General features: G+C 32.5%; 2 protein-coding genes across 3 annotated transcripts; one reads left to right on the forward strand and one right to left on the reverse strand.

Annotated features, from left to right (window-relative positions):
* Positions 1-787: 787 nt before the first annotated feature.
* Positions 788-8,316, forward strand: LOC142631808 (respiratory burst oxidase homolog protein A-like). 2 transcript variants are annotated; one of them, XM_075806128.1, is made up of 14 exons: positions 788-1,399; positions 2,592-2,748; positions 2,901-2,949; positions 3,112-3,225; positions 3,670-4,083; positions 4,652-5,038; positions 5,492-5,587; positions 5,747-5,862; positions 6,119-6,221; positions 6,317-6,499; positions 6,598-6,729; positions 6,925-7,053; positions 7,850-7,928; positions 8,096-8,316. In XM_075806128.1, exons 1-14 carry the CDS (start codon positions 985-987, stop codon positions 8,203-8,205), a joined length of 2,484 nt encoding a protein of 827 aa, XP_075662243.1. In that variant the 5' UTR covers positions 788-984; the 3' UTR covers positions 8,206-8,316. The 2 variants fall into 2 exon arrangements, with proteins under 2 accessions (XP_075662243.1, XP_075662244.1); XM_075806129.1 differs by lacking the exon at positions 5,492-5,587.
* Positions 8,317-9,285: 969 nt separating this feature from the next.
* LOC142630212 (ATP synthase subunit gamma, mitochondrial-like) lies at positions 9,286-15,828 on the reverse strand. The gene is made up of 9 exons (XM_075804178.1): positions 15,622-15,828; positions 14,588-14,631; positions 14,329-14,481; positions 12,331-12,444; positions 12,124-12,251; positions 10,735-10,857; positions 10,503-10,622; positions 9,689-9,810; positions 9,286-9,415 (listed from the first exon to the last, which is right to left on the reverse strand). Exons 1-9 carry the CDS (start codon positions 15,714-15,716, stop codon positions 9,346-9,348), a joined length of 969 nt encoding a protein of 322 aa, XP_075660293.1. The 5' UTR covers positions 15,717-15,828; the 3' UTR covers positions 9,286-9,345.
* Positions 15,829-25,828: the final 10,000 nt, after the last annotated feature.

Genomic DNA, 25,828 nt, shown 5'->3' on the forward strand with positions numbered 1-25,828 from the left:
GGTGAAGCATGTAATCATATAATTAATCAATTAAGTATATGAATAATACAAGAAGCTATGAACTAGGAAGTACAGAATATACCTAGCTAGGAAGGATTCAACCAACCATTAAGGATGAAACCTTTAATTTAAGTCCACATAGCAGTTATCCAATCTTTTCATTACACAAATTTAAAATGAAATGCATTTAATCAAACCATCCCTATTTCTGACCTAGTTTAGATCCAAACTAGCCAGATATATAGGTGCACAATCCCTTTCAAATATCTCCGAAAAAAAGAAAAAACAAAAGCTTCAATCTGAAGAGCCCCTCTTGCATGTGCAAAACTAGAGAGAAAAAAAGAAACTTGCAAATAAAGCTATGAAAAACAGAGTTACTAAATAATTTTCCATCACCTAAACCAAATACAGCTCATAATCTCTTGCAAGAGAAGAGACTAGAAATGGGTTATCTATAATATGCTCTCTCTCTCTCTCTCTCTCTCTCTCTCATTTCACAACCTTTTTGTTTTCATGCATTTAACCTAGTACTTGAACTTGATCACCTGCTCTCTCTATATCGCATCTCTCTCCGCTGGCCTCCAACAATTAAAACATAAGTCTTACTTAACTTACATGTCTTATTCAAGCCCATATCTAACCAAACTCACAAATTTAATCTTTCCATATACCTCACCGTCAAACTTTCCATTTCATACTCAACCACTCAAGCCAAGAAGCCCCACGAAAAAATCAATTATAAAAACAACCATTTCTATAACTAGCTATAGCTCTCAAGAAACCAAAATACCACTACTCTCTCCTCCATATATATTCACGTATATATTCAACAATATTCATGCATTCATTGAGCACTTATCCTAAAAAACCTATTCATCTTCTTTTTCTTTCAAGAACATACTAGTCTACATTTCACCATTATTACATGCACCCCTCTTTAGATTTCCCATCAAAATTTAACAAATAGTACTAAGATACCCATCAATGGAGACGCATGTAAAGTCCCAACCCAACCAAGAGCTCTCTATCTCAGCTCGTTCACTATCATCCTCATCTTCTTCTTCTTCTTCATCATCATCAACATCTTCTTCTTCTTGTTATAATGTTACTATTGTTCCTCTTTCTTTCTCTCCTGTTCAGACAAAGCCTCAAGGAACCAGACCACCATATGATCATGGGACTAATCATGATGATGATCAGTTGCTCGAAAATGGAGTGGTGTACTCCAAGGCTGGTGGGTCAGCCATTGATAATATTGAAGGGCTGAGATTCATTGACATCATGGGCAACGGTGGTATGGAGTGGAAGAACGTGGAGGAGAGATTCAATCAGCTCGCCTTCACTCAGAATAGTGGCCCTGAACCTCTCATGAAATGGTCAGATTTCGGTATTTGTATAGGTGAGAGTGAGAAACATCATATTTGGAAATTTATGTAATAATTTTAAATCAACTCTCCTAGCTAATTTCAATTGCTATGAATTCCGATCTTACTGAAATTGTGCGGAAAAAAGTGCAATAAATTTTACAAAACTAATGAGTTATCAATCACAAAAGAAAAAAATATATATTAGTTCAAATATTTATTTATTATGGTGTTAAAATGATATTAACTATTTTCATTATCATATTTGGTTATAAGTTTTTTGGTTAATTTTTTTTTCTTTCTTTTTGTACCTATTGGTGTTCCAAAAGTACATTTTTTTTTCTTTCTTTTTTTATGAACAAGAAGAAAGGTAGGAGCGACCATTGTGAGTCACCCCCTAGACATAACCATAGGAACATCCCCTGTTATAGAATGTTGAATTAAGTCATAGTTATTATGGTTGGAGTGACCACAAACTCCACCCTAGTCTCACGAGAGAGCTAGTAAATTAAGAGTTAGTTGCAAGAGGTAACTCCACTCCCCGCTAGGGTTCGAATGTGAGATCTCAAAACAGCGATCACACACCTTGACCACTAAGCCACCCCTCTCAGTGATACCAAAAGTACCTTTTTGAAGTCTTGGAGAGGAATATAGTCATATACATCATGGGTTGACATATAAATTCAAGATTTGAGCATCTTTTGTTTTCAATATTTTTTTACATTTGTTTATATCCATTATTTTATACACGTATATATAATTGATATTGAAATGTTTATATGTCAAAAGTGGATGAAAAAATATGTGAGAGAATAAGTGCCTCTATATATATATATATATATATATATATATATATATATATAAACTCTCCCTATCTCCCATTGTTGAAAGAAAAAAGTCCAACTTGATTAAAAAATACTAATATATATATATATAAGCTTTCAACTTTGCTTGCCTTGTTGTTGGCTTATTGCTGCCAATGGCAAAGTAGCGCACCCACTACACTAGTAGACCAGCATGAGATTGTGGCCAATTGGCCATGCATGTTCTCCTATTATATTACTACATTCTTTATTTGATTCTTTCTTTTGTCTTCATATTATAATTCCAATTTCTGAAAAAGAACTTTTATTTTTTGAAAAAAAAAATTAACATATACAAACAGCTTGTATTTTATCTTGAAGAACTAACTTAACTTATTCTTCTTCTTTTTTTTGGCTTTGTAAGGGATGCAACAATCCCCCGAATTTGCTAATGAGATATTAAGGGCACTAAGAGGAACAAGGGACTGGAAATTTTATATCACAAAATGTGAGCTTCACTGTTTCTGGTGTCGCATGATGGACCCCTTCTTCGATTCAAGAATACGGATTTTCTTTGACTTGTAATAATTTTCATTCAAATTCTCCAGTGTGTAATCTATACATAATACATTAAAAAAAAAAAAGTTTGATTCTATTCACAATATTTCAATAGTTTGGCATTTTACAATATCTTACAGGGAAGGCTTTTTTTTTTCCTTTGTAATTTTTGCAGGTGTGATAGAGACATGGATGGAAGAATTACTCAGATGGAGATTAAGCAGGTAATGTCATGAAAAGCAGTTTGTCACCAAATTAATTATATTTTTATATTCTTTGTTTTTAATCTAGTTTATTTAGAAAATTTTAAGTAAGCTAAACTTTATGTAAAGTTTGGGACGATAAATTTCTGTTCATGTTTCATATAAATTTGGACAATTCTACAGACTATTTTGTTAAGTGCTTCCACCAATAAGTTGTCTTTGACTCACGAGGAAGCAGAACGCTATGCCACTTTGATCATGGAAGTGCTTGACACTGAAAACCTCGGCTACATTGAGGTACCATTTTAACCTTACTCTTTAACTTAATAATCTAAGATACCCTCTTAATTGATATGTTGACCTATTCTAATAGTTGGGATTAAGATAGAATAAAAAGTTTGTCTGCAAAACCGCTTTGGAGCTATCTTTTCTAATTCATTATGTGATAATTTATAAGATTATTCATGTATATTATTTAAATGAGTCACATAAATTATTAACAAAATTATAGGAATAAAATTACATATTAATAATCTTTTCAATTGCCACATGGTAGGTTGGGAGAAGAAAGCTTCAAATGAATCAAATCAATTTGTAGCCAATTTTTTTTTAATTATTTTTTTTAGTGCAATATATTTAACCAAGTTAAATGTAACATACACACAATATTAGGGATTTTATATGCTATTGATTGCTAACTAGACAATATATCACTATATTACAACTTTTTATATATTGCAGCTATCTCAATTCAAGACTCTCTTTAAAGTATACTTATCAAGGGGCTCAATTCAAAGCAATCAATTATCAATCACACATTCTCCTTATCACAATTATCACAATGACCCATTTCAAGAACCATTGTCAAAGGCCGAAGTACTCTTTCGATCCTATTGGCGACGTGCATGGATTGTTTTGCTTTGGTTAACCGTGTGCTTTGCTCTTTTTGCTTGGAAATTCATTCAATACCGTCATAGAACAGCTTTTGAAATCATGGGCTATTGCCTCTCCACTGCCAAGGGTGCTGCGGAAACTTTAAAATTCAACATGGCTTTGATTCTCCTACCTGTTTGCCGTATCACAATTACATGGCTTCGCAAACATTGGTGGATCAACTCCATTGTTCCGTTTAACGATAATATCAACTTCCACAAGGTAATGTGGCATTTAAATAAATAGTCCTTTCTATTTGGTGGGTTCGTGTTAGTTTGATTGGTAAAATCGTTTACCTCGAATAAAAATTTAGTTTGATCCTAACTAAAATAAAAAGAAACACGTTATAGTTTAAATTCCAAATTCTCAATTATGATAAAAAGAAATATGTTAATATTTTATTATGATAATAAAGAATAATTATCATTAAAAAGAATATTTAAAATTGGTTGGGAATGAATATTTTATGAGGCTAAGGTTTGATAATCCTATAGACTTCATAACATTTTGTTATGCTTTATATTTTATGCAATGCATGTCAAATTTACAAATATATGATTGAATAATACACATGATTTGACAATTAATACAGCTAGCATGCCAAATTGGTAACCAAATTGAAGCAGAACTTTTTATATTTAGAACAATTTTTTACATGAAACTGAGATGAAAAAAAGTTCTAAAGAAAAACAACTAGAAATTTGAATAAAATGAAGATAAAATTGATAACCAAAAACTGCATTGTACACTAACTTTGTAGAGTATATTAACAAGAAATTTTGTGATGTAGATGATTGCAGGAGCGATAGTAATAGGTGTGATCCTACATGGGGGTACACACCTTGCTTGTGATTTCCCCAGAATCAGTGAATCAGACCATACACTGTTCCGGCAAACAATAGCTGCTGGATTTGGGTACCATCAACCATCATACATTGAGATATTGTGCACTACAGAGGTAGCAACAGGAATTGCAATGGTAATATTAATGACAATCGCATTTTCACTAGCAACAAAGTGGCCAAGGCGCCAATCACCTTCACTACCAAGGTCTGTCCGAAGGGTCACTGGATATAACACCTTTTGGTACTCGCACCACTTGTTCATTCTTGTCTATGCATTGCTCATTATTCACTCCTTGTTCCTCTTCCTAACCGACAAACTAAATGAAAAAACGGTAAGTCAATATCATTAGCATTTACGATATCAAGTCGTGGATTAAGCACTATGTTCTAAAGTTTTAACTAGTAATGATATACTTTGTTAGAAATAAAAAATGGTTAAGAGTTAGCTCCAATGCATTAAAATTGCATTATGTCAGCTTCAATGCACTGGAGTTTGCCATGTGTCTATATCATGTCAGCTCTAATATACTAGAGCATTGAAACTAACCCATGTCCGTAAAAAACAAAATCTTAACTAAGAAATTGCCTTTCATTATTTCACTAGAAATGGATAGGTTTCTTTTTTTTAAGGCAATCACAAGACAGTTGGATTTATATATCATGTATCGTGTAAATGATAAAATATATTGAATTTTTTAATATTTTGTTGCAATGGGTTTTTTTTTTTTTTTTTGCATTATAATTTGGATTAATAGTACTAATGTTAAGAATCTACACTTATGTAGACGTGGATGTACATAGCCATTCCCGTTTTATTATATGTTGGTGAGAGAATATTTCGAGCCATAAGATCAGGGTTGTATGAAGTGGAAATTTTGAAGGTATATATCGTTGTCCTGTTTGGAAGAAAAGTTAGTACAAAAGTTCATAATTTTGGCAACTGTTCAATGCAATCTGCAATGAATTATTGCTTCTTTAATCACAATTGCTTAATCACCATTATGTTGTATTTATTTTTTCTTTTTCTTATACATATGCAGGCAAGTATTTATCCAGGAAAAGTTTTGTCCCTCAAATTGCAAAAACCAGAAGGTTTTAAGTACCATAGTGGCATGTACATATTCATTCAATGCCCTCACATTTCACCTTTTGAATGGTAATTTTACATAATTAGATCATCTTATTGTTTTTCTTTTTAGATTTTTAATTCTATTTATCAACAAATTAAGATCAAGTTTGAATAGCCCCATATTCATTCTATTTATCAACAAACTTGAATCATTACGGACTTTACCTTCTGAAGTGCACCTATTTATGTTATTTTCTTGTTTACAATGCCTAACCTTCCAACTTTGGAGCACCAAAATAATGTTACAATTTGGTACACTTCTCTTCCATCTTCTTTTTTTCAGGCACCCATTCTCCTTAACTTCAGGACCAGAAGATGAGTACCTAAGTGTGCATATTAGAACTCTTGGAGATTGGAGTTATCAAATATACAACCTCTTCCAAGAGGTAATGATTGAAAATGAAGGAGAAGGGATGGAATTATTTCTATACGAGGTTGCAACAACAATTTCATAAATTTTCCATTACTTTCGAGTTTGTAGGCTAAATTATCTGGGCCAAAGGAATGCCCAAGAATACACATAGATGGACCCTATGGTGCTGCTTCTCAAGACCATATCAAATATGATATTGTGGTGTTAATTGGCCTTGGCATAGGAGCCACACCTTTTATGAGCATCCTTAAAGATGTTGCTAACAGTATTCCAAAGTCACGTTTTGATCATGTAAGTTTTGCATTTGGTTATATATGTTTTACTTGAAAAAAAAATCATTTGCTTCCATCTTTTGGTCACTGACAAATTTATGTTATGCACTTTAAAAGACTGGTTGTGGGGACTGTAGCATAAAAAAGGGTCCATTAAAAGCCTATCTTTATTGGATTACAAGAGAACAAAGCTCCTTTGATTGGTTTAGAGATGTCATGAAGGAGATATCAAAATCAAACCAACAGCAGGTACATGCCAATCTTCAATATCTATCATCAAAAATGGATTTATTTCACAGTACTGATTAAATATGAGTTTCACAAATCTAGAGATATATTTAGAGTTGCGTTAATTAAAATTTTGAATGATGCAACACTCTATACATTGTCAGATTCAAAAAATAAAATATTTTGATCACTCGAATTTCACTGATGGCCATGTAGTCTGTTATAGAGATGCATAACTTCCTAACAAATGTGCATCAAGAAGGAGATGTGCGATCAGCATTAATAAGCGCAATTCAAGCCTTATATCATGCTAAGAATGGAATTGACTTTCTCTCCGGGACTCCGGTAAGATTTCTTATTTATCCAAAACATTTTTGCTAGTAAGATTTCTTATTAATGAAGTTCTACAAATTCTCATTAGACACTTTTCTTTGGTGCATGCATGTTAACTACATCAAGTTATTAACAACTTAGTAGCTCGATGACATTGTATGGTCTTTTTATAAGAACTAAGGTTTAAATCACCACTCTCCCAACTTATTTTGACAATTGACTTTGTTTATTATCCTTTTCTTTTTATTTATATATTAACAAACACCCTACCTGCTTGAAACTAATTCCAACTTGAAAGATCCCCTTTTTTTTATTAAAGGTTCCCAACATTTGCCTAGAGAGAAACCATACAATTAGTGCCATTGTTAACATTCTCAACTTTTCTCTAATGCATGCATGTTAACTACATCAACTTATTAACAATTTTGTAGATCAATGACATTATTTAGTCTTTTTTATAAAAACCAAGGTCTAAATCAGTACTCTCCCACTTATTTTTAGTTTTTTAACAACTGACTTTGTTTATATATATATATATATATATATATATATATAGAGAGAGAGAGAGAGAGAGAGAGAGAAATATCCTACCTGCTTGAAATTAATTCTAACTTGAAAGATTCCCTTTTTTTTTAAGATTCTCAACTACTCCTTGGAGAGACAAACCAAACAGTTTGTGCCATGGTACCTGATTAGAATACTCAGATACACCAACCACAGTAACTTGTACTTTTTAATGTACATTTATATTGATTAGGAAAACCTATTTGAATTTATAATATTATTTTCATCAATTTGGACTTTTCAGGGACACACACATTTTGCCCGACCAAACTGGTTTAACATTTTCTCTAAATTGGCTCGTCAACACAGAGGAACAAAGATTGGTAAGATGTGAAAGAGTACATCTTAATTTAACCTCTTTAACTTTTTAAAGGGTCAAGATAACAATTCCCATCAAGTTGGTCATCGACTCTTCCAAAAAGATATTTCTAGGATTTTGTCCTTATAGCTGAATAGTGAATACTGAAGATGTGAATTTGCTTGGATATAGGGGTTTTCTACTGTGGGCCATCAGCTTTAGCAAGAGAGTTGGAAAGGTTATGCATCAAATTCTCCACCAAAACCTCTACTAGATTTGTGTTTCACAAGGAGAACTATTAAATGTTTTCATAACCACCCCAATGGGTGTTGTACCAATTCCACCAACGACGAGGCCATAAAATGCCCTTAAGATAGAATTGTATAATATCATAATATGATGCTCTCTCTCTCTCTCTCTCTCTCTCTCTCATGCTGCTTTAGTGTCTATAAGACAAGCCCATGCAGCTTCAACCGGAAGGATTTTTTCAGTTAAAATTTAAAAAATAACGAGATGCTCTAATTTGAGAGTTGCAGCTTGCAGGTGGTACAAGGGCAGATAAGAAATATAGGAATCATCTAGTTTTGAGGATTCTAATTTTGGTTACAATGCATCGTAAATGCAAAACTCATTCTTCAGAAAATGCATTTTACATAACTCGAAAAAAATTGCTAAACTCCTCAAAAGTTGACTTGTAGCACCTAATCATCAAACTGAAAATATAAAATAATTGTGAAACATCATTGTCCATTTAGGACCCAGACTACCAATAAGAACAGACTCATGCCAATGACCTAAAACGACAGAGTTCTTATTTTGTGTAACAGGTTATATATAACATCTCTAAGGAACATGAGACATTCTCTTTGAGCCTTATTCTAAGAAGATGGTATCTTATATATCCGCTACATGCAGTACCTTTCTCTCATTGTGAAGTCCCGCCAGTTAGATGACAAAACAAACGAAATGAAAGACAAGTCCCCAAACCATAGTCATTAAAATTAAAGAGGAATTTTAAGGCACACAAGTTAAAAGGAAGAAAAAAAAATATCAGAAAAATCCATTAAAATCATCACAAATAGGATTGTTAATTCCCAGCACAAAGATTGACACTGGGTAATTATTAGGGTGCTCACAAAGTTTTAAACCCTTTGACGTAGACTAACAAAAACACAAAGCACTTATAATTTAAAAAGAACTAAATGATAATAAAAATTTACTGAGAGATTTATTGTGTTCCTAAATAATATATACTTTTTCTTGCACAGATGGAGGCATCATTGCCAAATCTATAATCTGATTATTATAGGGGTAAGCACAGCTGAACCAAAAAATTTTATAAAAATAAAATAAAATAACTCCCCAAAAGTGGCACCATGAAGTTCTAGGATAGCCACATTATTTCGTCACCATCGGATAAACGAGAAGTTGGCTGTCTGCAATTAGCCCTTAAGTGCTGATGCTCCAGATATAATCTCAATCAATTCAGTGGTAATAGATGCTTGACGAGTTCTATCATAAACAATCAGATGAACAACAGAGGTCAGTCATGATGGAGACAGAAATAACAAAAAATAAAAGTCGACGAGTATTATATTAACTAACAAGAGTTGCTAAAATTGAAAGAAAATAATTCAATTGGTGAGTTCCATTATGAATGACCACATCATTGTTCACACACTCATGCTTAATCACTTTATCCCAATTTAAGGCAATTTTATTTTGTTTGTGTGTGTGTTTGAGAGAGAGAGAGAGAGAGAGAGAGAGAGAGAGAGAGAGAGAGACCTGTTGTAAGTAAGTGTGAGACGATCAAGCATCTCGCCAGCATTTCTGCTTGAGCTATCCATGGCAGACATCCTTGCTCCTTGCTCACTGCAAGCATTCTCCAACACAGCATTGAACATGACCTAGGGGGAAAATGGACATATTTTTTCAATAAATCAACTAAAATCATTACAGGAATGAGAGGCAATAAGCTTCTTAATTATTGGTACTGACTTCAAAGTTGCATAGCACAGCTGCCTATCAAATATTAATGACATCCAAAGAAACAAAAGATGAAATTAAACCTTTCCAGCAACATCTACAGCATTTAAACAAATGTTGGAACACAAAAACATATATATTAAATTTCTTGTCCAGCAAGCGTTTAAAATCAAAGTCACACTACAGCTATTTCAAAAATTGATGGGTCTCAAATCAGTGATCTCTCCTCCCATAAGAATGGGTGGAGGATGAGACTGGATTCAAAATCCACTTGGTGCATGTGTAACTTACCAATAACTACAACCCAAAACTAATAATAATAATAATAATGGGTCTCAATTTGAGTACTGCCAGCTTCAGCAAGAAATATTGGCTTGGAACTACTACTCAGCAAATTATCAAAATATCAGATAATTCCAGAAACTTGGTTGACAGCATCAACTACTAGGCATGCTTAAATTTGCGGAAATAGTCATTAAGACTTTACACATCAACTTTTTAGATTCTTAGTTCATACAAGACAATTTGATTGTTACAGAAAACAATAAACACAATCCCAACTGACAGCTACTGTTAAGAAATAGAAATACTTTCAGCCTGAAAGAAAACTTACACAAGAAAATTGGAACTCTGCCAGGTTTTGTAGTATTTCTCCCTTGGTTTCCCCACCTTCAATCTCATAAGAATCTAGCACACCAAGATTTCCCCCAGATTCAGACTCTCTCTCCACAGTCTACATAAGCATAACATCCACATAAACACAGTGTTTTAAAACCAAAAGCAAAATAAGGGAATGATTTTTTTTTTTTAAATGAACATTTATTAAAATGAAGCATCCCCATCACCTCAGGAGATAAAACGGTTGCCACTGTGGGAGGAAATGAGACAACTGAATGGAACTTGTTGAAGACAATCTTCAAAGCATCATACTCCACATTCTTTAAAATGTCATCTGCCAGAACAGAGACCTAAAAGGGCAACAATTGGAAAGGAGAATTAGAAAAAGTGATTGCATGTTCGAAGATATAAAGACTTCTACTTTTTTCCTTAATAGGGGAATTCCGTATCTGTAGATACCATAGGATTTTTCATAAGTAGAAAACAAATCATCAAAATTAAGGGAGACCTTATTGCAAGTAAAAACTCACTGTAACAGATTATCAATCAAAATCAGTATGAACTAAAGAGGACAAGCTTAAGCCAAAGGCTCATTGAATACATCGAAATCCAATAATGCTTTAATTTAAATTGAACTGGCATTCAGAAGGCCTGACATAATAAACCAAAACCTACAAGAAACCTTGTCAGCAAGATGAACAGATCTTCATCACACTCCGAGCATTCATTATTTCATTTCTTAGATAGATAACTTTTACTACATTGTCCTATTGTTTCTGAGTTGTGGTCTATGGTGTTCACCTTGTTTGGTGTCTATTGGGTGATGCCAAATACTATGGTTGAGCTCCTTGCATGTTGGCAAGGAAATTTTGGTCATCACCATAATGGTGTTATTTGGATGGCTGTCCCTCATTGTTTAATGTGGTGTATTTAGAGGGAGAGAAACAACCGATGTTTTGAAAATTTTGAAGGACTATAGCCGATTTAAAATTTTTCTTCTTTAAAACTCTATTGGAGTGGATGTTTATCATAGGAAGTCATTTTATTTTTTCGGCCTAAGATTTGATGGATGCTTGTACTTAATGTATTTGATTGTTTTGGTCCCCTGCTGTAAACTTCCTGAATAGTTGGGTGACACATTATTATGTCTTTGAATAAAATTTTCTTTACTTTAAAAAAAAAAAACTTGGAGCTTTCAATATATTACTTACAATGATGCAAGGCTTTTTGAATTCTCATGTCATGGCTAGGCATTTAATGGATCAAAAAAAAAATTCGGTAAGAAATAAAGAGGAAAAACATGAACTTAAGTCAAAGTCTTAATGAAGACATTGAAATCTGATAATGCTTTAATGTAAATTAAACTGGTATTTATAAGGCCTCACATTACAAGACCTAAAGCCAGAAAAACCTTGTTGACCAGAATCACCAGATGAACAGATCTTAACCGCACTACTAGCATTCACTACATTTTCTTTGATAGATAACTTTGAGCTTTCAATAGATGACTTACAACAAGGTATTAATTTTGAATTCACATTCACATATATTCAAACAAACAATAAAAAACTTTCTTCTCCTATAATATATGGTACCAAGAAACAAAAGAGACTAACCTGTGTATAATTTAATGGATTTCTTTGCAATTCTGTGATGCATAATTCAATGTTATCTTTTGAGTCACGTATGAATTGCGCTTTGGCCTTTTCTCCTAAAACAACATATGTACTTTGTTTTTCAGGACCTGTGGCAATAGAAAAATATGTTATTGTAGATAACAACCAATATTATTTGATGATAAGGAATTGGCTTGCAAAAAATACCAGAAGTCAACTTTTGCAGTGCCTTGCTTATCTTGACAGAAGTAGAGTTGATCCCACCGCATAGGCCTTTATCTGAAGAAACTGTGATGATCACATTCTTCTTGACGTCAACACCTAGGATTGCAACACAAGGAAAGACAATGAGGGCAACTAAAAATCAAGAATGGAAGATATGTATTGGTCAAAAGGGATGAAAAATAAAGAATAGAAAGAGAAGTCACTAAATGAACACATAAGAAACATCATTTTAAAGAAGAATTGCAATGTTTTACAATTTGAAGGGTGGAGGTAAGACTTCTGGTAAGGGTGACTGTAAATCTACCAAGTACAGCTTTAATTAAAAATCTGTGAGCAAAGTACTTTTAGCACTTTCTTGTTAGCCTAAATTGGCCAAATTCTAGCAAAAGGTCTTTTTCAATCTCTCATCTAAGCATTTTCAGCAAAAAAATTTAAAAGTGTGCTTGAACATTAAAAATGACAAATACATTAAAAAATTGCTGCAATTTCCAAAGTATGTGATGCATTATGCAGCCGAAAAAAGAAATTAAAATTAAAATTAAAAAACAAAAAATCTTTCAAGGTTTAGAAAAGCATGCCCCTTGCACAAAAAATTAAACCAAGCAAGCAAAACCTAAAATTCTAACTAAATTATTGAAAGCAAAAATATGAAATATGTGCTTATAAGTTATGCACCTAGGCTTTGAACTCACAACTTCACCATTTACCTCATTCTTACAAGGGATGGAGGTGTTACTAGAGCCAAAACACATTGGCACTATATTTTTTGTTAATGAGTGCAACAATTTATTGAATGTTTTAATAATTATAATGGGAGAGGGGAAATTTGAACTCTAGATGTCTCTGTTGGAAACACTAGGAGATGCCAGTCGAATTACAAGGCTCTTGGCTCCTTAGCACTACCATCACTATTTATTAAAAGACCTATGAACCAAAACCATTAACCATTTTTGCGCAACAGGCTAACAAAGAAAGTGGTGTATTTTCGAAAAGATTTGGAAAAAATCAAGCTCAGATATCTTAGCTAATGTAGACTTGAGAATTTGTGTGTGTGTGTGTGTGTAGTGACCAACTTCTATTGATAAATTTGAATAAATAGCACCATTCCGGAATCCTTAAAGAAATAAGTTATTTTCACACATTTTCATCACAATAGACTCTAATCTCAAAAAGTAAAGCATTTCAGAAGAAAATTGTGCAAATATTGCCAAAGTTGAAAAGAGGATTCCTCACTTTTTTCTCTCATTCAAAACCTAACTTTTATCTCCTATTGTGAAATAAGTAAGCAATTCTCATTGTATCAGACCAAAAGCTCACTAATTGATCTTTATGATGCTTTTTCTATCAATTAGATACCCTTTCTTTATCTATAGACTAAAGGATCTAGGCATACCTATTTCTTCACATTTCAACTTCTATGAAGTTTCTTTCTTTTTCTTTGCTACAGCTGATAAAAAATCAGCTGTCGCAAAGAAAATATAATGAACAAAACCATTTCAAAATATCAGAACATTGGAAAACCCCAAGGGGTAGCACAAGCAGCTAGAACCACACCAAATGAAGCAGAGGTCACAAGTTCAATTCTTCCCTTCCCCAATCTTCCTCGGGGCCAAACTTACTTATCAAAAATTTAAAAAATCAGAACATGGAAAACTGGTGTGACACTAAGGGCATCAGTGACCTACTTTCAGTAAATTCCATTTCTACCAAGGGAAATGTTGACCAATATGTATCAAACAAAATTATTTTAGTAGTTGATCTTTAAAATGAAAAAACCAAGCACTTGATTTGATAATGTGTCATACAACAGCATCATAATGTGTCAAGCTGTAGTTTGTAATAGCATTCTAAACAACAGTTTGCAATCTATTGCAAACTTAACATTTGATATAAATATATATATATATATATAATAAAAAATAAAACCAGTAATTGAGCAGCTAGCACACATGAAGAATAAAGGTTATTTAAGACACATACTGGGATTGTCACCAAGAAGAGCAGTAAATGGCTGCCATACGCCACGAGAGTTTTCAGCTTTAATTTGAATAGCTCTAAGTTTTGAGGCTGCAACCATTTTCATTGCTTTTGTAATTTTCTGGATATTCTTCACACTCTTCATCCGGTTTCTGACTGTACGTAAAAAGTGCCAACAACATCAACAATCTCATATCTGAACAATGGTGACCAAAAGGCAGCAGAATGCAAATCTGAACTACATGATGAAAGTAATTCTTACCAACTTGAGTTGAAATTGAGCGCACTCCCTGAGGGGCCTGTTCTCTGCCCACCCAAGCCAAATAATTTAGTACTTCCAAAGCAAAAAAGAAATGCAATAATTTTATAAAAGCAGATATGGAGCAATTAGACAATAAATATAGAAATTATGAAACTAAATTATTCATTAACTCCAAAAATTCTCAACATGGGTATTCCCAAATCCGATGAAATTCCACATATTTCTAAAGTGTACCAAAATTTCAAACTTCTCCAAATAAAAATGTTTAATTTTGCTTGCTAAAATTCAAATACATGATCCATTAATTGGTATGGCTCCAAGAAAATAGTTATAATGCTACTAAATACACTTTAAAGTAATTGAATAGAGGCATCAATCCTTTTTTCTTTTTAATAATGTAGGAAACATTTCTAAAGAATGATCATTTGAACTTGCCTCTAACCAGTAAAACTTAAGGACAACTAACTGTATTCACTCTACCTATTTTAACCAGTTACCAGTTAATCTAGGGCATTCACCCTTATTGGCTAAAGGGTATAGGAGGTGTCAATTCTAATGACACAAAAACAAAATAAAGCATAAAATTTATTTCAAATCTTTGTGATTTCTTTTCTTAACCCTATGTTTGGGTGGAATAGTATATATTCCAGTCACTTTCCTATCTCCTCTTCCTCCATTCCAAACGTACCTTTAAGAATGTGTTTTCATTGTGATTTATAATTTCTTCAAGTTTGTATAAATTGTAATTTCTCAGCACCATTACAGCCAAAAATAAATAAACAAAACCATTTAGAATAATTTCCTTTTGCATTTCCCAAGTTTTCTCATCAACCAAACAGCAGATAAGATACAAATACTACTAAACATATCTATGCACTGTCACACTAATCAGCTAGAGATTAATAAAACCTAGCTAGAACAATTTATTCAACACAATTTTCGATAGCGTTTCATTTTTTTTTTCCTATATAATCATTTCTCATCAACCAAACAGAAGAAGATAAAGACGAGAGAGAGGAGATGAAAGTACGAACTGAGAGATGACAGAGGATTGGACGGCGGAGATTGGTTGAGGAGAGATCAGAGGGACGAAACGCCTCCCCTCTCGTCGGAGCGCAGCCATGGCCATTTCGCTCTGTGAAGAACCCTAGAAAGTAGGAGCAAACGCTGTGTTGTAGATGAGATGAGAACTGTTTGGTAACAGAGAACAGGTCAGAATAATAGTAGGTGTTGCACTTATGTATATATATAGAGGGCTGAGCGTGTACCCTGAGAAACTGAGAAGGTTTTGTACATGCGTTTACATACATATATATGTTCATGCACGGGAGAGAGCTTCGGTTTCTCTCCCACTGTCGACTGCCCACAAAACCAACACGTCCCCTTTTTTGACACGTGTTAGTAACTATGTCACCCTTTAATTTTCTTCCAACAAAACAACCTAACTACTTGAATGATTGCTCTTTATCAACAGATCTAAACATCATTTAGTTTCGAAGATAAGAAATTTTATTAACTGAGCTAATTGAAACTCACCCTTCATTCACCACTATATACTTAAATGTCACATTGTGAATGTGATTGGTGCACCTAAATTCTATTTTGGACAAAATTTAGCATCAAAATTAGTTATAACTTAAAGTTACAAACTCACTCAATAAAATAAATATTATTATATATTTTGAAAATGTAACTGTTGAATTGTATGTTGATTAGACTCTTAATACATATGTCAAATTTTGTGTCAATCGGATATTATTTACTATATAATCTATAAGCTTATATTTTATGCATAATTTTAAATTATAAAAACTTGTAATTTAAAAATTTTATTGATAACATAGCTACTGATTTTTAATTTTCTTAAAATTTTGCAAATATTGAAGATATTAGAAGAATAAATAATCTAATGGTAAATTTGTCAAAATTTACCTCCTATAAAAAGATATTGACTTTTGTAGCTTAAGGTTACAACCAATTTTGTAACTAAACTTTATCCTTCTCTTTTTATAGTGGTCCCACAAATTGACACTTCAATATATATATATATATATAGTGAAATTAAATGTGAGTTTTGATATGTTCGTAGGCAAATTAAGTTATAAAAAAAATCTAAAAGAAATATTCACAAATCACAACAACCTCATTTTGAATTATAGGTGGTATGTATTTTAATATATTACATTTTATACTTCAATTCTAAAATGGAATGGTAGTGCACTCAATCTTATTTCCTTTTGTGTCCCATTTTTTTTTTACCTTATGGTGGATTTATATCAATTTATTTTTAAAATATTGTGTGATTTCATCGGTACAAGAACTCAAATTGTAAAATGATATTCGTTGATGCATAGTATGCCTAGAATTTCAATCCTAACAAGTAACAACCAAAAATTCACTACAAAAATAAAAAGCAACTCATAATAATAATAATTTTTATTATTCCAATTCTCTCTCCCTATTCTGCAATGATACTCTGAGCCAACCAAATTAACTAGAATGATTTATATTTTAACGGACAACTAATTAGAAATATAAGGTAAGGTACAGATATTGAGTGGGAGAATTCTTCAATATCCATGTTTTTTAAGGTGAGAATGACATTTTTTCCTCCAAAAAAAAAATATATATATATATATATATATGAGAATGACATCTCTAATAATTAATATGATATAATAAGTCATTAAAAAATGGGTATGACTTACTTCCAGTATTTTTTTTTTAAATAATCTCATTTTATTTTAATGAAAGACTACCGCATCACCCACTAATTAATTTTTTTTTTTAGAATAATAAGTATTTTTAACTAGAATGATTTTTATTTTAACGGACAACTAATTACAAATATAAGGTAAGGTACAGAAATTGCGTGGAAGAATTCTTCAATATCCATGTTTTTTAAGGTGAGAATGACAACACCTTTTCCTCAAAAAAAAAAAAAAAAAAGAATGACACCTCTAATAATTTTTATGGTATAACAAGTAATTAAAAAATGGGTATGGCTTACCTCCAGTAATTTTTTTTAAAAAAAATCTCATATTATTTTGATGAAAGTCTACCACATCACGCACTAACTAAATAAAATGTGGAGATTAAAACTCACTACTGCTTGTTATTATATATTTAAAATAAAAGGACATGTCCAGTTTAAAAAGTACTAAAAGTAAGCCACACCCAAAAAAAAATTCTCAAAAAAAAAATCTCACTAAAAATTATTTCCCTTTTTGTTTATACTCATATAAAATTATAAATATATGCTCTGTTTGTTTCAGCATTAACGTTTTTTGAAAAATTGTTCATTTTTTAAAGAGTATTTTCTAGAAAATTATCTCATTTTTCAGTGTTTAATAACGACCTTGAAAATGAGCTTGAGAATGTATTCTGGCGTTTGGTATGCAATTTTTTAAAAATATTTCTTGTATAATTTAAAACATGTATATTATGTAAACTAACTAATGTAATCATTATAAATAAAAAACCAAGAATGAATTTGGTTTTTATACTAAAGTTTTGAAAATATACAATCAAAATTAATTAGTTATCAAATTTTCATGATCTCTACCACTTATCTTGTTCATATATATAGATAGTAACATACGTACGTACATACACATATATCAACCATTTGCCTATATATATATATATATATAAATTTGACAGGAGAATATATTTTCAATAAGTATAAATAACAATAACTTTTAATTATCTACTCTTTTTGTTGGTATACTAATTGTTTATTATGATCAACCACAAGTCTTCAATATTACCCTAAATTATGTATTTACATAATGTACTGCATAATATATCATCACTGCATAGTATCTGCTAACAAAAAAAGTATTTACCAACAAATGCAATTCTCCTAAACAATTATCATTCATTATATAACAATATTATTAGTCCACGGTAAATATTGTCCCATGTAAAAGCAATTTAGAGCAATATAGGTACTATATTTAAAAAAATTTATCTTTTACTTCATTCATTCTTTCTTCTTCTTCTTCTTCTTTTTTTTTTTTTTTTTTGCACTTTATGTATGAAAAAGAAGTAACTTTTGTCTGGAGAAATAGTTAGAGAGAGAGAGAGATCTATGGAAAGAGGAGAGACCAGAGTTAGTGACAGTGAGGGTGTGAGGAGAGGAAAAGCAAAGGGAAGAGAGAAAAAGTGAGAAAACTTACTATGAGAAAGAGAAGACGCCAAAAAATTATGTTTCCCACAGCTATAGACGAAGATAATATTTATAGAAGATGCAACGTGTGAGAAAGAGATTGTTTTCCAAAAAAAATTTTTGGAAAACAACCTATAGAAAATAAGCCTTATTTTTATTAGGGTTTTCCGTTGACCAAAGATAGTTTTCCATTGACCAGGTTTTTTTTGTGCTATCAAACACTGGAAAATGTGAAAAACTATCTTTGCAGAAGGTTTTCCAGTGAAACAAACAAAGCGATAATCACATTCGATTAGATAGTAACAATGTTACATACAGTAGCATCTACATCATATTTTTTGTTGTTGGATACGTTATATTTTATTTGTTTCCATTTTTTGTTTAAATTCCTTATATAGTTATGTTGGGTAGTAATACGCTATATATAGTATTCAAAGACCTAATTTTGCAATTCAATGATATTGCATAATCTCCTTTGTAAGGAAAACCATAGTACAAATTAATTATTCATCTCCCATTTGTTGTAACAATTGAATTATTTAAAAAAAAAAAAAAGTCATAGCATACCTTTGATGTAATAGTCACTTCACAAGTATAGTACTTGTAAGCTATGGAGGGAAAAGACCACTACAAAAAACTGGGGCTATCTCAACATTTTTAAACTGCGGCTATATTCCCAAAAAGCACTGGTATAGACCAAAATGCTCTATCCCAACACTTTTTGTAGTGTTGCCCAACGAGTGTGACAATAGGTCCGACTAATCTATACCGGTAGTTTTAAAACCACCAGTACAGGTCCCAAAGGTTTTAAAACCCTATCTCCGCCATTTTTTTTAAGTGTTGGGATATCCTTATTAGCAGTTTCAAGACCTATATCGGCACTTTTTAAAAATGAAAACCGTCGTTGTAGGGGTAAAGGGCCCAGAAAAGGATATTGGGTCGTAGGCCGTGTCCGAGGACATTAAGTCATCCGAGGACAAGTGGACATTAACGAGGACATACAAATCAATAAGTTGTAGAAGAAGTCTGGTCGTAAAGGAGTGAGAATGAAGTCCGAGGAGAAATACCTCATCGGCTAAGCAGAGTAGGGGTCAACGATCCAACATTTTATCAAGAAAGAGGCACCAGACCTTCATGTTGGTAAGGATAAGCATCAGATGGGGATAAGACAAAGGAACGATGAGAAATATTTGAGAGAAAAGCTGCTACCACTACATTAAATACTCTGCAGCTAACTCTCTGGCCGCATCAATGTGGAGATGATACCTGAACAGTAACCTCCAACCTTACAGCTGTCCATGAAGACTTCAGGAAGGTACTGATGGGATAAGTATCAAAACTAGTAATCTGGTCTACATGTAAAGGGTTGAGATGAAGTGGTGAAGGTGAATATAAAGAAGGAAATCCTCATTACAGGGGGATCATCAGAAAATCTAGAGAGAGAAAAATCATTGTACACTCAAAAGCTGTAATTGCACTTAAGTCTAAGAGAAATATATAAGAACCACCATCCTCGGACTTTGTCGAGAAGGATTTTCTTTGCATTGAACTACATATTCTTGCTTTCAAATATCATTTAACCTACTATAATTACTGTCCAGCACCTTGGAGTTCAGTTTCAAGCCCACTCTCTATAAATTCATTGTTTTGGGCTCTTTAAGCCGGAGTCCTTTTCTCTTTTGGGCTTTCCAAGTAAAAGCTGCCCCTACAGTCATTATAGGACTTTTTATATTTTCTCATTTTACATTTAACATCGGTTTTCAATACCCTATACCAGCACTTTTTGCTTCTTAAGACTGTTGTAATAGGACAGGCCTATACCTACAGTTTCAAAACCACCACTATAGGAAATTCAAGGAAATAAAAATATATCCCATACCAATGGTTTTAAACCACTGTAATAGGCCATGCCTATGCCTATGGTTTTAAAACCGCCACTACAGGGTATTTAAGAATAGAAATATGCCTTATACTAGCATTTTTAAAACGTTGTAATAGACCCTGCTTGTGCCTATGGTGTTAGGACCGCCACTACAAGGTATTTAATGAAATAGAAATACACCCTATTCCAATGGTTTTATAACCGCTGCTATATATATATTGTCTTTTTTTTTCTTGGCATCAACATTGTTTTCCTGCATTTTGCTTTAACATCTTCGTTATAGGTAAACTAAATACAATACCAAATACCAAAACGGATCCACTTTAAACTAACCAACAAACCAAATATATTTACTTACACCATATCAGTAAATATATACCAAAAAAATACATTCTGCAGGTGTAGAACGTTATGCACAAAAGAATACAATCCAAATGTTTAGAATGTTACGCACAAAAGAATACATTCCAACTATTTAGAATGCTATAATAAAGCTTCCAACTATGACACACACACACACACACACACACACACACACACACACACACACACACATATATGTTTGAAACTTTATTATAAATACCAAATATGTCCAACTAGCTACTCCAAAATAAGGCCCACAATCTACATCATCATCGCCTAATGCTTGTCATTGGATGATAAATCCACATCACAGGGAGAATGGATATCTGCTGCCAAATTATCATCATCATCCTACAATATAATAAATGCACAATGAATTAGTTTATTTAATAGCAACATTAGTAGTTGAATGACACAATATCACTAATCTATTACTAATTGAACACATTACATAACTACATGAATAACATGGCAAATGCACTTGAACACATAAATTTATGAAAAACATTATACGTTATCAACAACTATGTGTTGATATACAAGTCCAATCCTATTTAAGGCTAATGTTCATTATAGTGCAAATATTATAACATTTAGTTATGAAAAACATGGCTAATGGATTTCAAACTTTTATACCTGAGAGCTAGTAAACAATGGGTTTAATTGAAAAAACATTTTCTTCATCAACATCACTTCAGCTTTCAAGGCATCAACACTATAGCATTTCTCCTTCAACTCAACTATTTCAGTGGTCATCTTCTTAACCCTCTAATCTGTTGCAATAGATGTCAATGATGGTGTACAATCTTCCACGATCCTCGTATGAGTGTTAGACAAGGTTGGTCCCAAGCCTGCCCCCCAGACATGGCCACTTCTCTCTAGACCCATGACTTGTACTAATGTATCATCAGCTTGCCATAAGACGCCTCTCTCACTAGCCTCACCTTGCAACTGTGATCCAGCCACCAATAGCTCTTTCATTTTTGCCTAATATTCACAAATAAATAAGACAACATATTAGCAACGATTATAATAACACACTTGACAACATGAGTAAGGTATAATATCTCTCCAAGTACTTTCTATATAATACTTACAATGTTTTCTGCCACTTTTGCTGTAATAGCAATACCATCCTTATGTGAATACACCACTTCATAAAACTCTGCTCTCTCTATTGGCTTCCCATTCTTTTTTTCCTACAACATGGTCATTACATTCATTAAAATAGAACTATGGTGTTAAAACACATTTACTTCTACTTTAAAACACAAAATAATTTAAGTTTTGTTATTTTTTTACATATTTCTAATATATAAAATTTAGTTCTTACAAGGAAATCCACTGCCTAGGCATAGCCTCTAGATCCACAAGTATGTTTCTCCTTTGGCTTCTTACGGTGGGCTTTGTTCGCTTTAGACAATTCCTACAAACATTTCAACAAAGTTAATACCAATTACATCAACAATCTAATATATTCTTCAAGTCCAATGAATATGATACTCTTAAACATAGATCATATAAAAGCAAAACATATTTAATTCTGAAAATATTAATATCATGTCTGGCCTTGAAAACTTGTACTCAACCAATGTGTGAAACTACCCAAGATCAACCTCTGGCAGTCGCAGCTTAAGTATATCTTCCTTATCAAGGCCCTATGTGCAGTACTTCTCATTCAAATAAGCTTTGTGATTTCTCCACAGCTTCCCAATCTGTGACAAAGCCCACTTCCTTTGCTTGGCAGGTTTGATGCGGTTTGCATGAATTATCCATCACTCCTACCATGTGTAAAGTTGAGTTAACACATCACATTTTCAACATAATAACAAGTAATAAATAAACTCCTTTTTACCATTGTTCTTATATTGCTGTGGCACTAAAGACCAACGAATGTAACCAATTGGGCACATTGATGGTGTTCTAGCCACAATTCCTAACCACCTTGCCCAAGATGTAGCATTTTTGCCAATTAGCTAACCCATTTTATTTACTCACAAAGTAGGTCTTTTCCCTAGGGAAATATTCCAAATATTATTAAACCTATTAGACCCACGTTTTTTATGTACATTGTCCTCTTCAGTTGTGAGTACGTCCTCAGTATCTATTAAACTATCAACAAGTTGTATCAAATTACAAAGCACTTATAATTTCAAACTATAAGATCATACAAAATAAAAGTACATGGTGGTTATGTCTCATCATCACTTCTAGAAGAATGTCATCTATCTTCCTCAGTTAGAAGAATTCCCTGGACTACTTGTTCTTCATTGGATCCTACTTGTGAAGATCATTCACCAACATCAATGAACTCAAACCACCATTTCCTTCCCATCCCTGCGTACAATAACTTAACAATACAAACATGATAATTATAAAATTAAAATTTAAAAAAAAAACATATATATACAAAGCAACTGTTAACCATATTATCAAACATGATAAACCCAACATCATATGCTAGATAACAACCTAAATACTAACAAATTGAACCAATTTAATTACAAGGGGGAAGAATTCACAATACAATCCCCAAAACAATTGTAGTATCTTATGCAATTAATCCACTAGTTAATCTACTTCACATGATTACAAATCATCAGACCAATATGGATTAAAGAATCTTCTAAAATTTTTACATCAAACCACTAGATTTGTTTTGCATAGTAGAAAAAAATATCAAGCAATTACAATTATTTTGCAAGAATATACAAGTTCATGACCATTTTAAGGATCATAGTGACCAAGAATTAATATTTACTTATTCTCACTTACATTTTCATGACCATTTTAAGGATATATATTAGCATGAATCTAGTCCAATAGTATCAAGTTTGTCTCTACCAGTCTACCTTAATTTTCCCATTTCTTTACAATGTTTAAAACCAATAAAAAAACAAACTCTTTAGACTGTAACACACAACAAGCACATTACCAGCCACGCAAATAGAAATCATTGAATTTTCATTTACATAAGTCAAAACATAGAATAAGTGACAATCAAAATGCATATTCTAATCTGAAGTGTTATAATAGGAACATAGTAATTCAAAAGATAATATTACTACATTACACTACTAACCATCATTTTACACATTTCTGCTATAGTCCTCATCGTTGAATTCATCATTAATAAAATCATTATCAACTATGAAGTCCACTTCTTGCAAGTCTTTCTCAGCAATGATTAATGCATTGAGTGTGCTTCCTTTTACATCTGATGCGAACCTCAATCGATACGTTTTGAGACCCAACAAAAATATTGGAATATTTACCCAGGAAAGCTAAAATTCAAATTTATGATAGAAACCCTGACCCAATGTTTATAATCGAAACGCGAACCAAAGGTATAAGTTGACCTTGACCCAATGATTATGAAGAATCATGAACCGAAGGTATAAAGTGTGAACGCCACAAGGAAGAATCCTTGATAAGTTCACAGTTCTTGAAGAACCAAAAGAGAGCAAAGCCTCACCTTTTCTGATTTTTATTCAATAATATCATAAAAACGTTTACAAACTTCAGAGCCTATTTAAGGGCTCCATAAAACTTGACAGACAAAAAAAATATATTCTAAAATAACTCCTAATTGATACCTTACCATATCAGGAATTAAATTTGACCTAGAAAGCATTAAATGCACCTAAAAACAAGGAAAATACCTAAAAAACGTACTAAATAATAAAACCCTAAATAAAAGTTGATTTGGTCTGAAATTAGCAGATTCAAAATAGGAAAAAATCTGTCTTAACTGATATAGAGTTGGAAAGTCAATCAGCCAATAATTCACACCATAAATCACTCCCAATTAAGCTAGATCAGCCCTAAATAGCTTGAATTATATTTATTACGCTTTCATCTTCCTTTGGGCCAAGCTTGGAATGTCCTGCGTTAGAATCAGCCCAAATCTCTTGAATCAGCCCATTAAGTGCTTCTTTGATATTCTTGGATCTTGCTCTTGTAATAGGCCCAACTGGAACATGCAATGGATTCTTAAATACTTGTTGATTCTCATCAACATCAGCTCAAGCCAAACCAATGTTGTCAGAAACCATATTGTCAGCAGTGATATTGTAAGGAAAATTCTCGTAGTAAATATCTGTGTCATAATCACCGTGCAAAGGACCACTGCCAGCGTCAAACACATCCATTGCTTTAGTTTTAACAACTACAAACCAATCTTTTTCCATTTTTCCTTCCACATAAAACATCTATAAAACTTCAAATGCCAATACATATGGCTCATCTATCAGTTCATCCCTAACATGTATCAAGTGGGTAAAATTCATAAGAGGAAAACCAAACTCATCAATCTTGTACCCCCACCTACTCTAACGTCGACCCATTCACATTTGAATAACACATCTTTCTTTGTCCAAATAATTCAACTCAATAATATTAGTTAAAATACCTTAGTAAGCAACACCACCTTCAGTCACGACACTTACTCCACTATTTTAAGATTTCTTATTTGTCTCGAAATCTTTAGTTTGAAATTTTAAACCATTTGTGACATAGTGCTTCATCCACTTGGCTCTAGTATATGGGCATGCAACAATTGTTCTAAGAGTAACACTAAGTTTCTACCTATCATCATCATTCATGGACACAACCTAGCATGTTTATACATGTATATTATAAGTAAGTTATTTACTTTAATGTTACAACCACAAATTGTTTAATTTAGCGTTCATACTTATAAGATCTCTAAACCAGCCACAAAATTTCTCCATGTGGTGCTCATAAATAACAACATCGGATATACAATAGCGGACCTTTCTTAGTTCATCCTCGATCACTTCTTTGTGCATAATGTGTATGCAAT

Source organism: Castanea sativa, chromosome 4 (assembly GCF_040712315.1).
Source record: "Castanea sativa cultivar Marrone di Chiusa Pesio chromosome 4, ASM4071231v1".
Taxonomy (NCBI): Eukaryota; Viridiplantae; Streptophyta; class Magnoliopsida; order Fagales; family Fagaceae; genus Castanea; species Castanea sativa.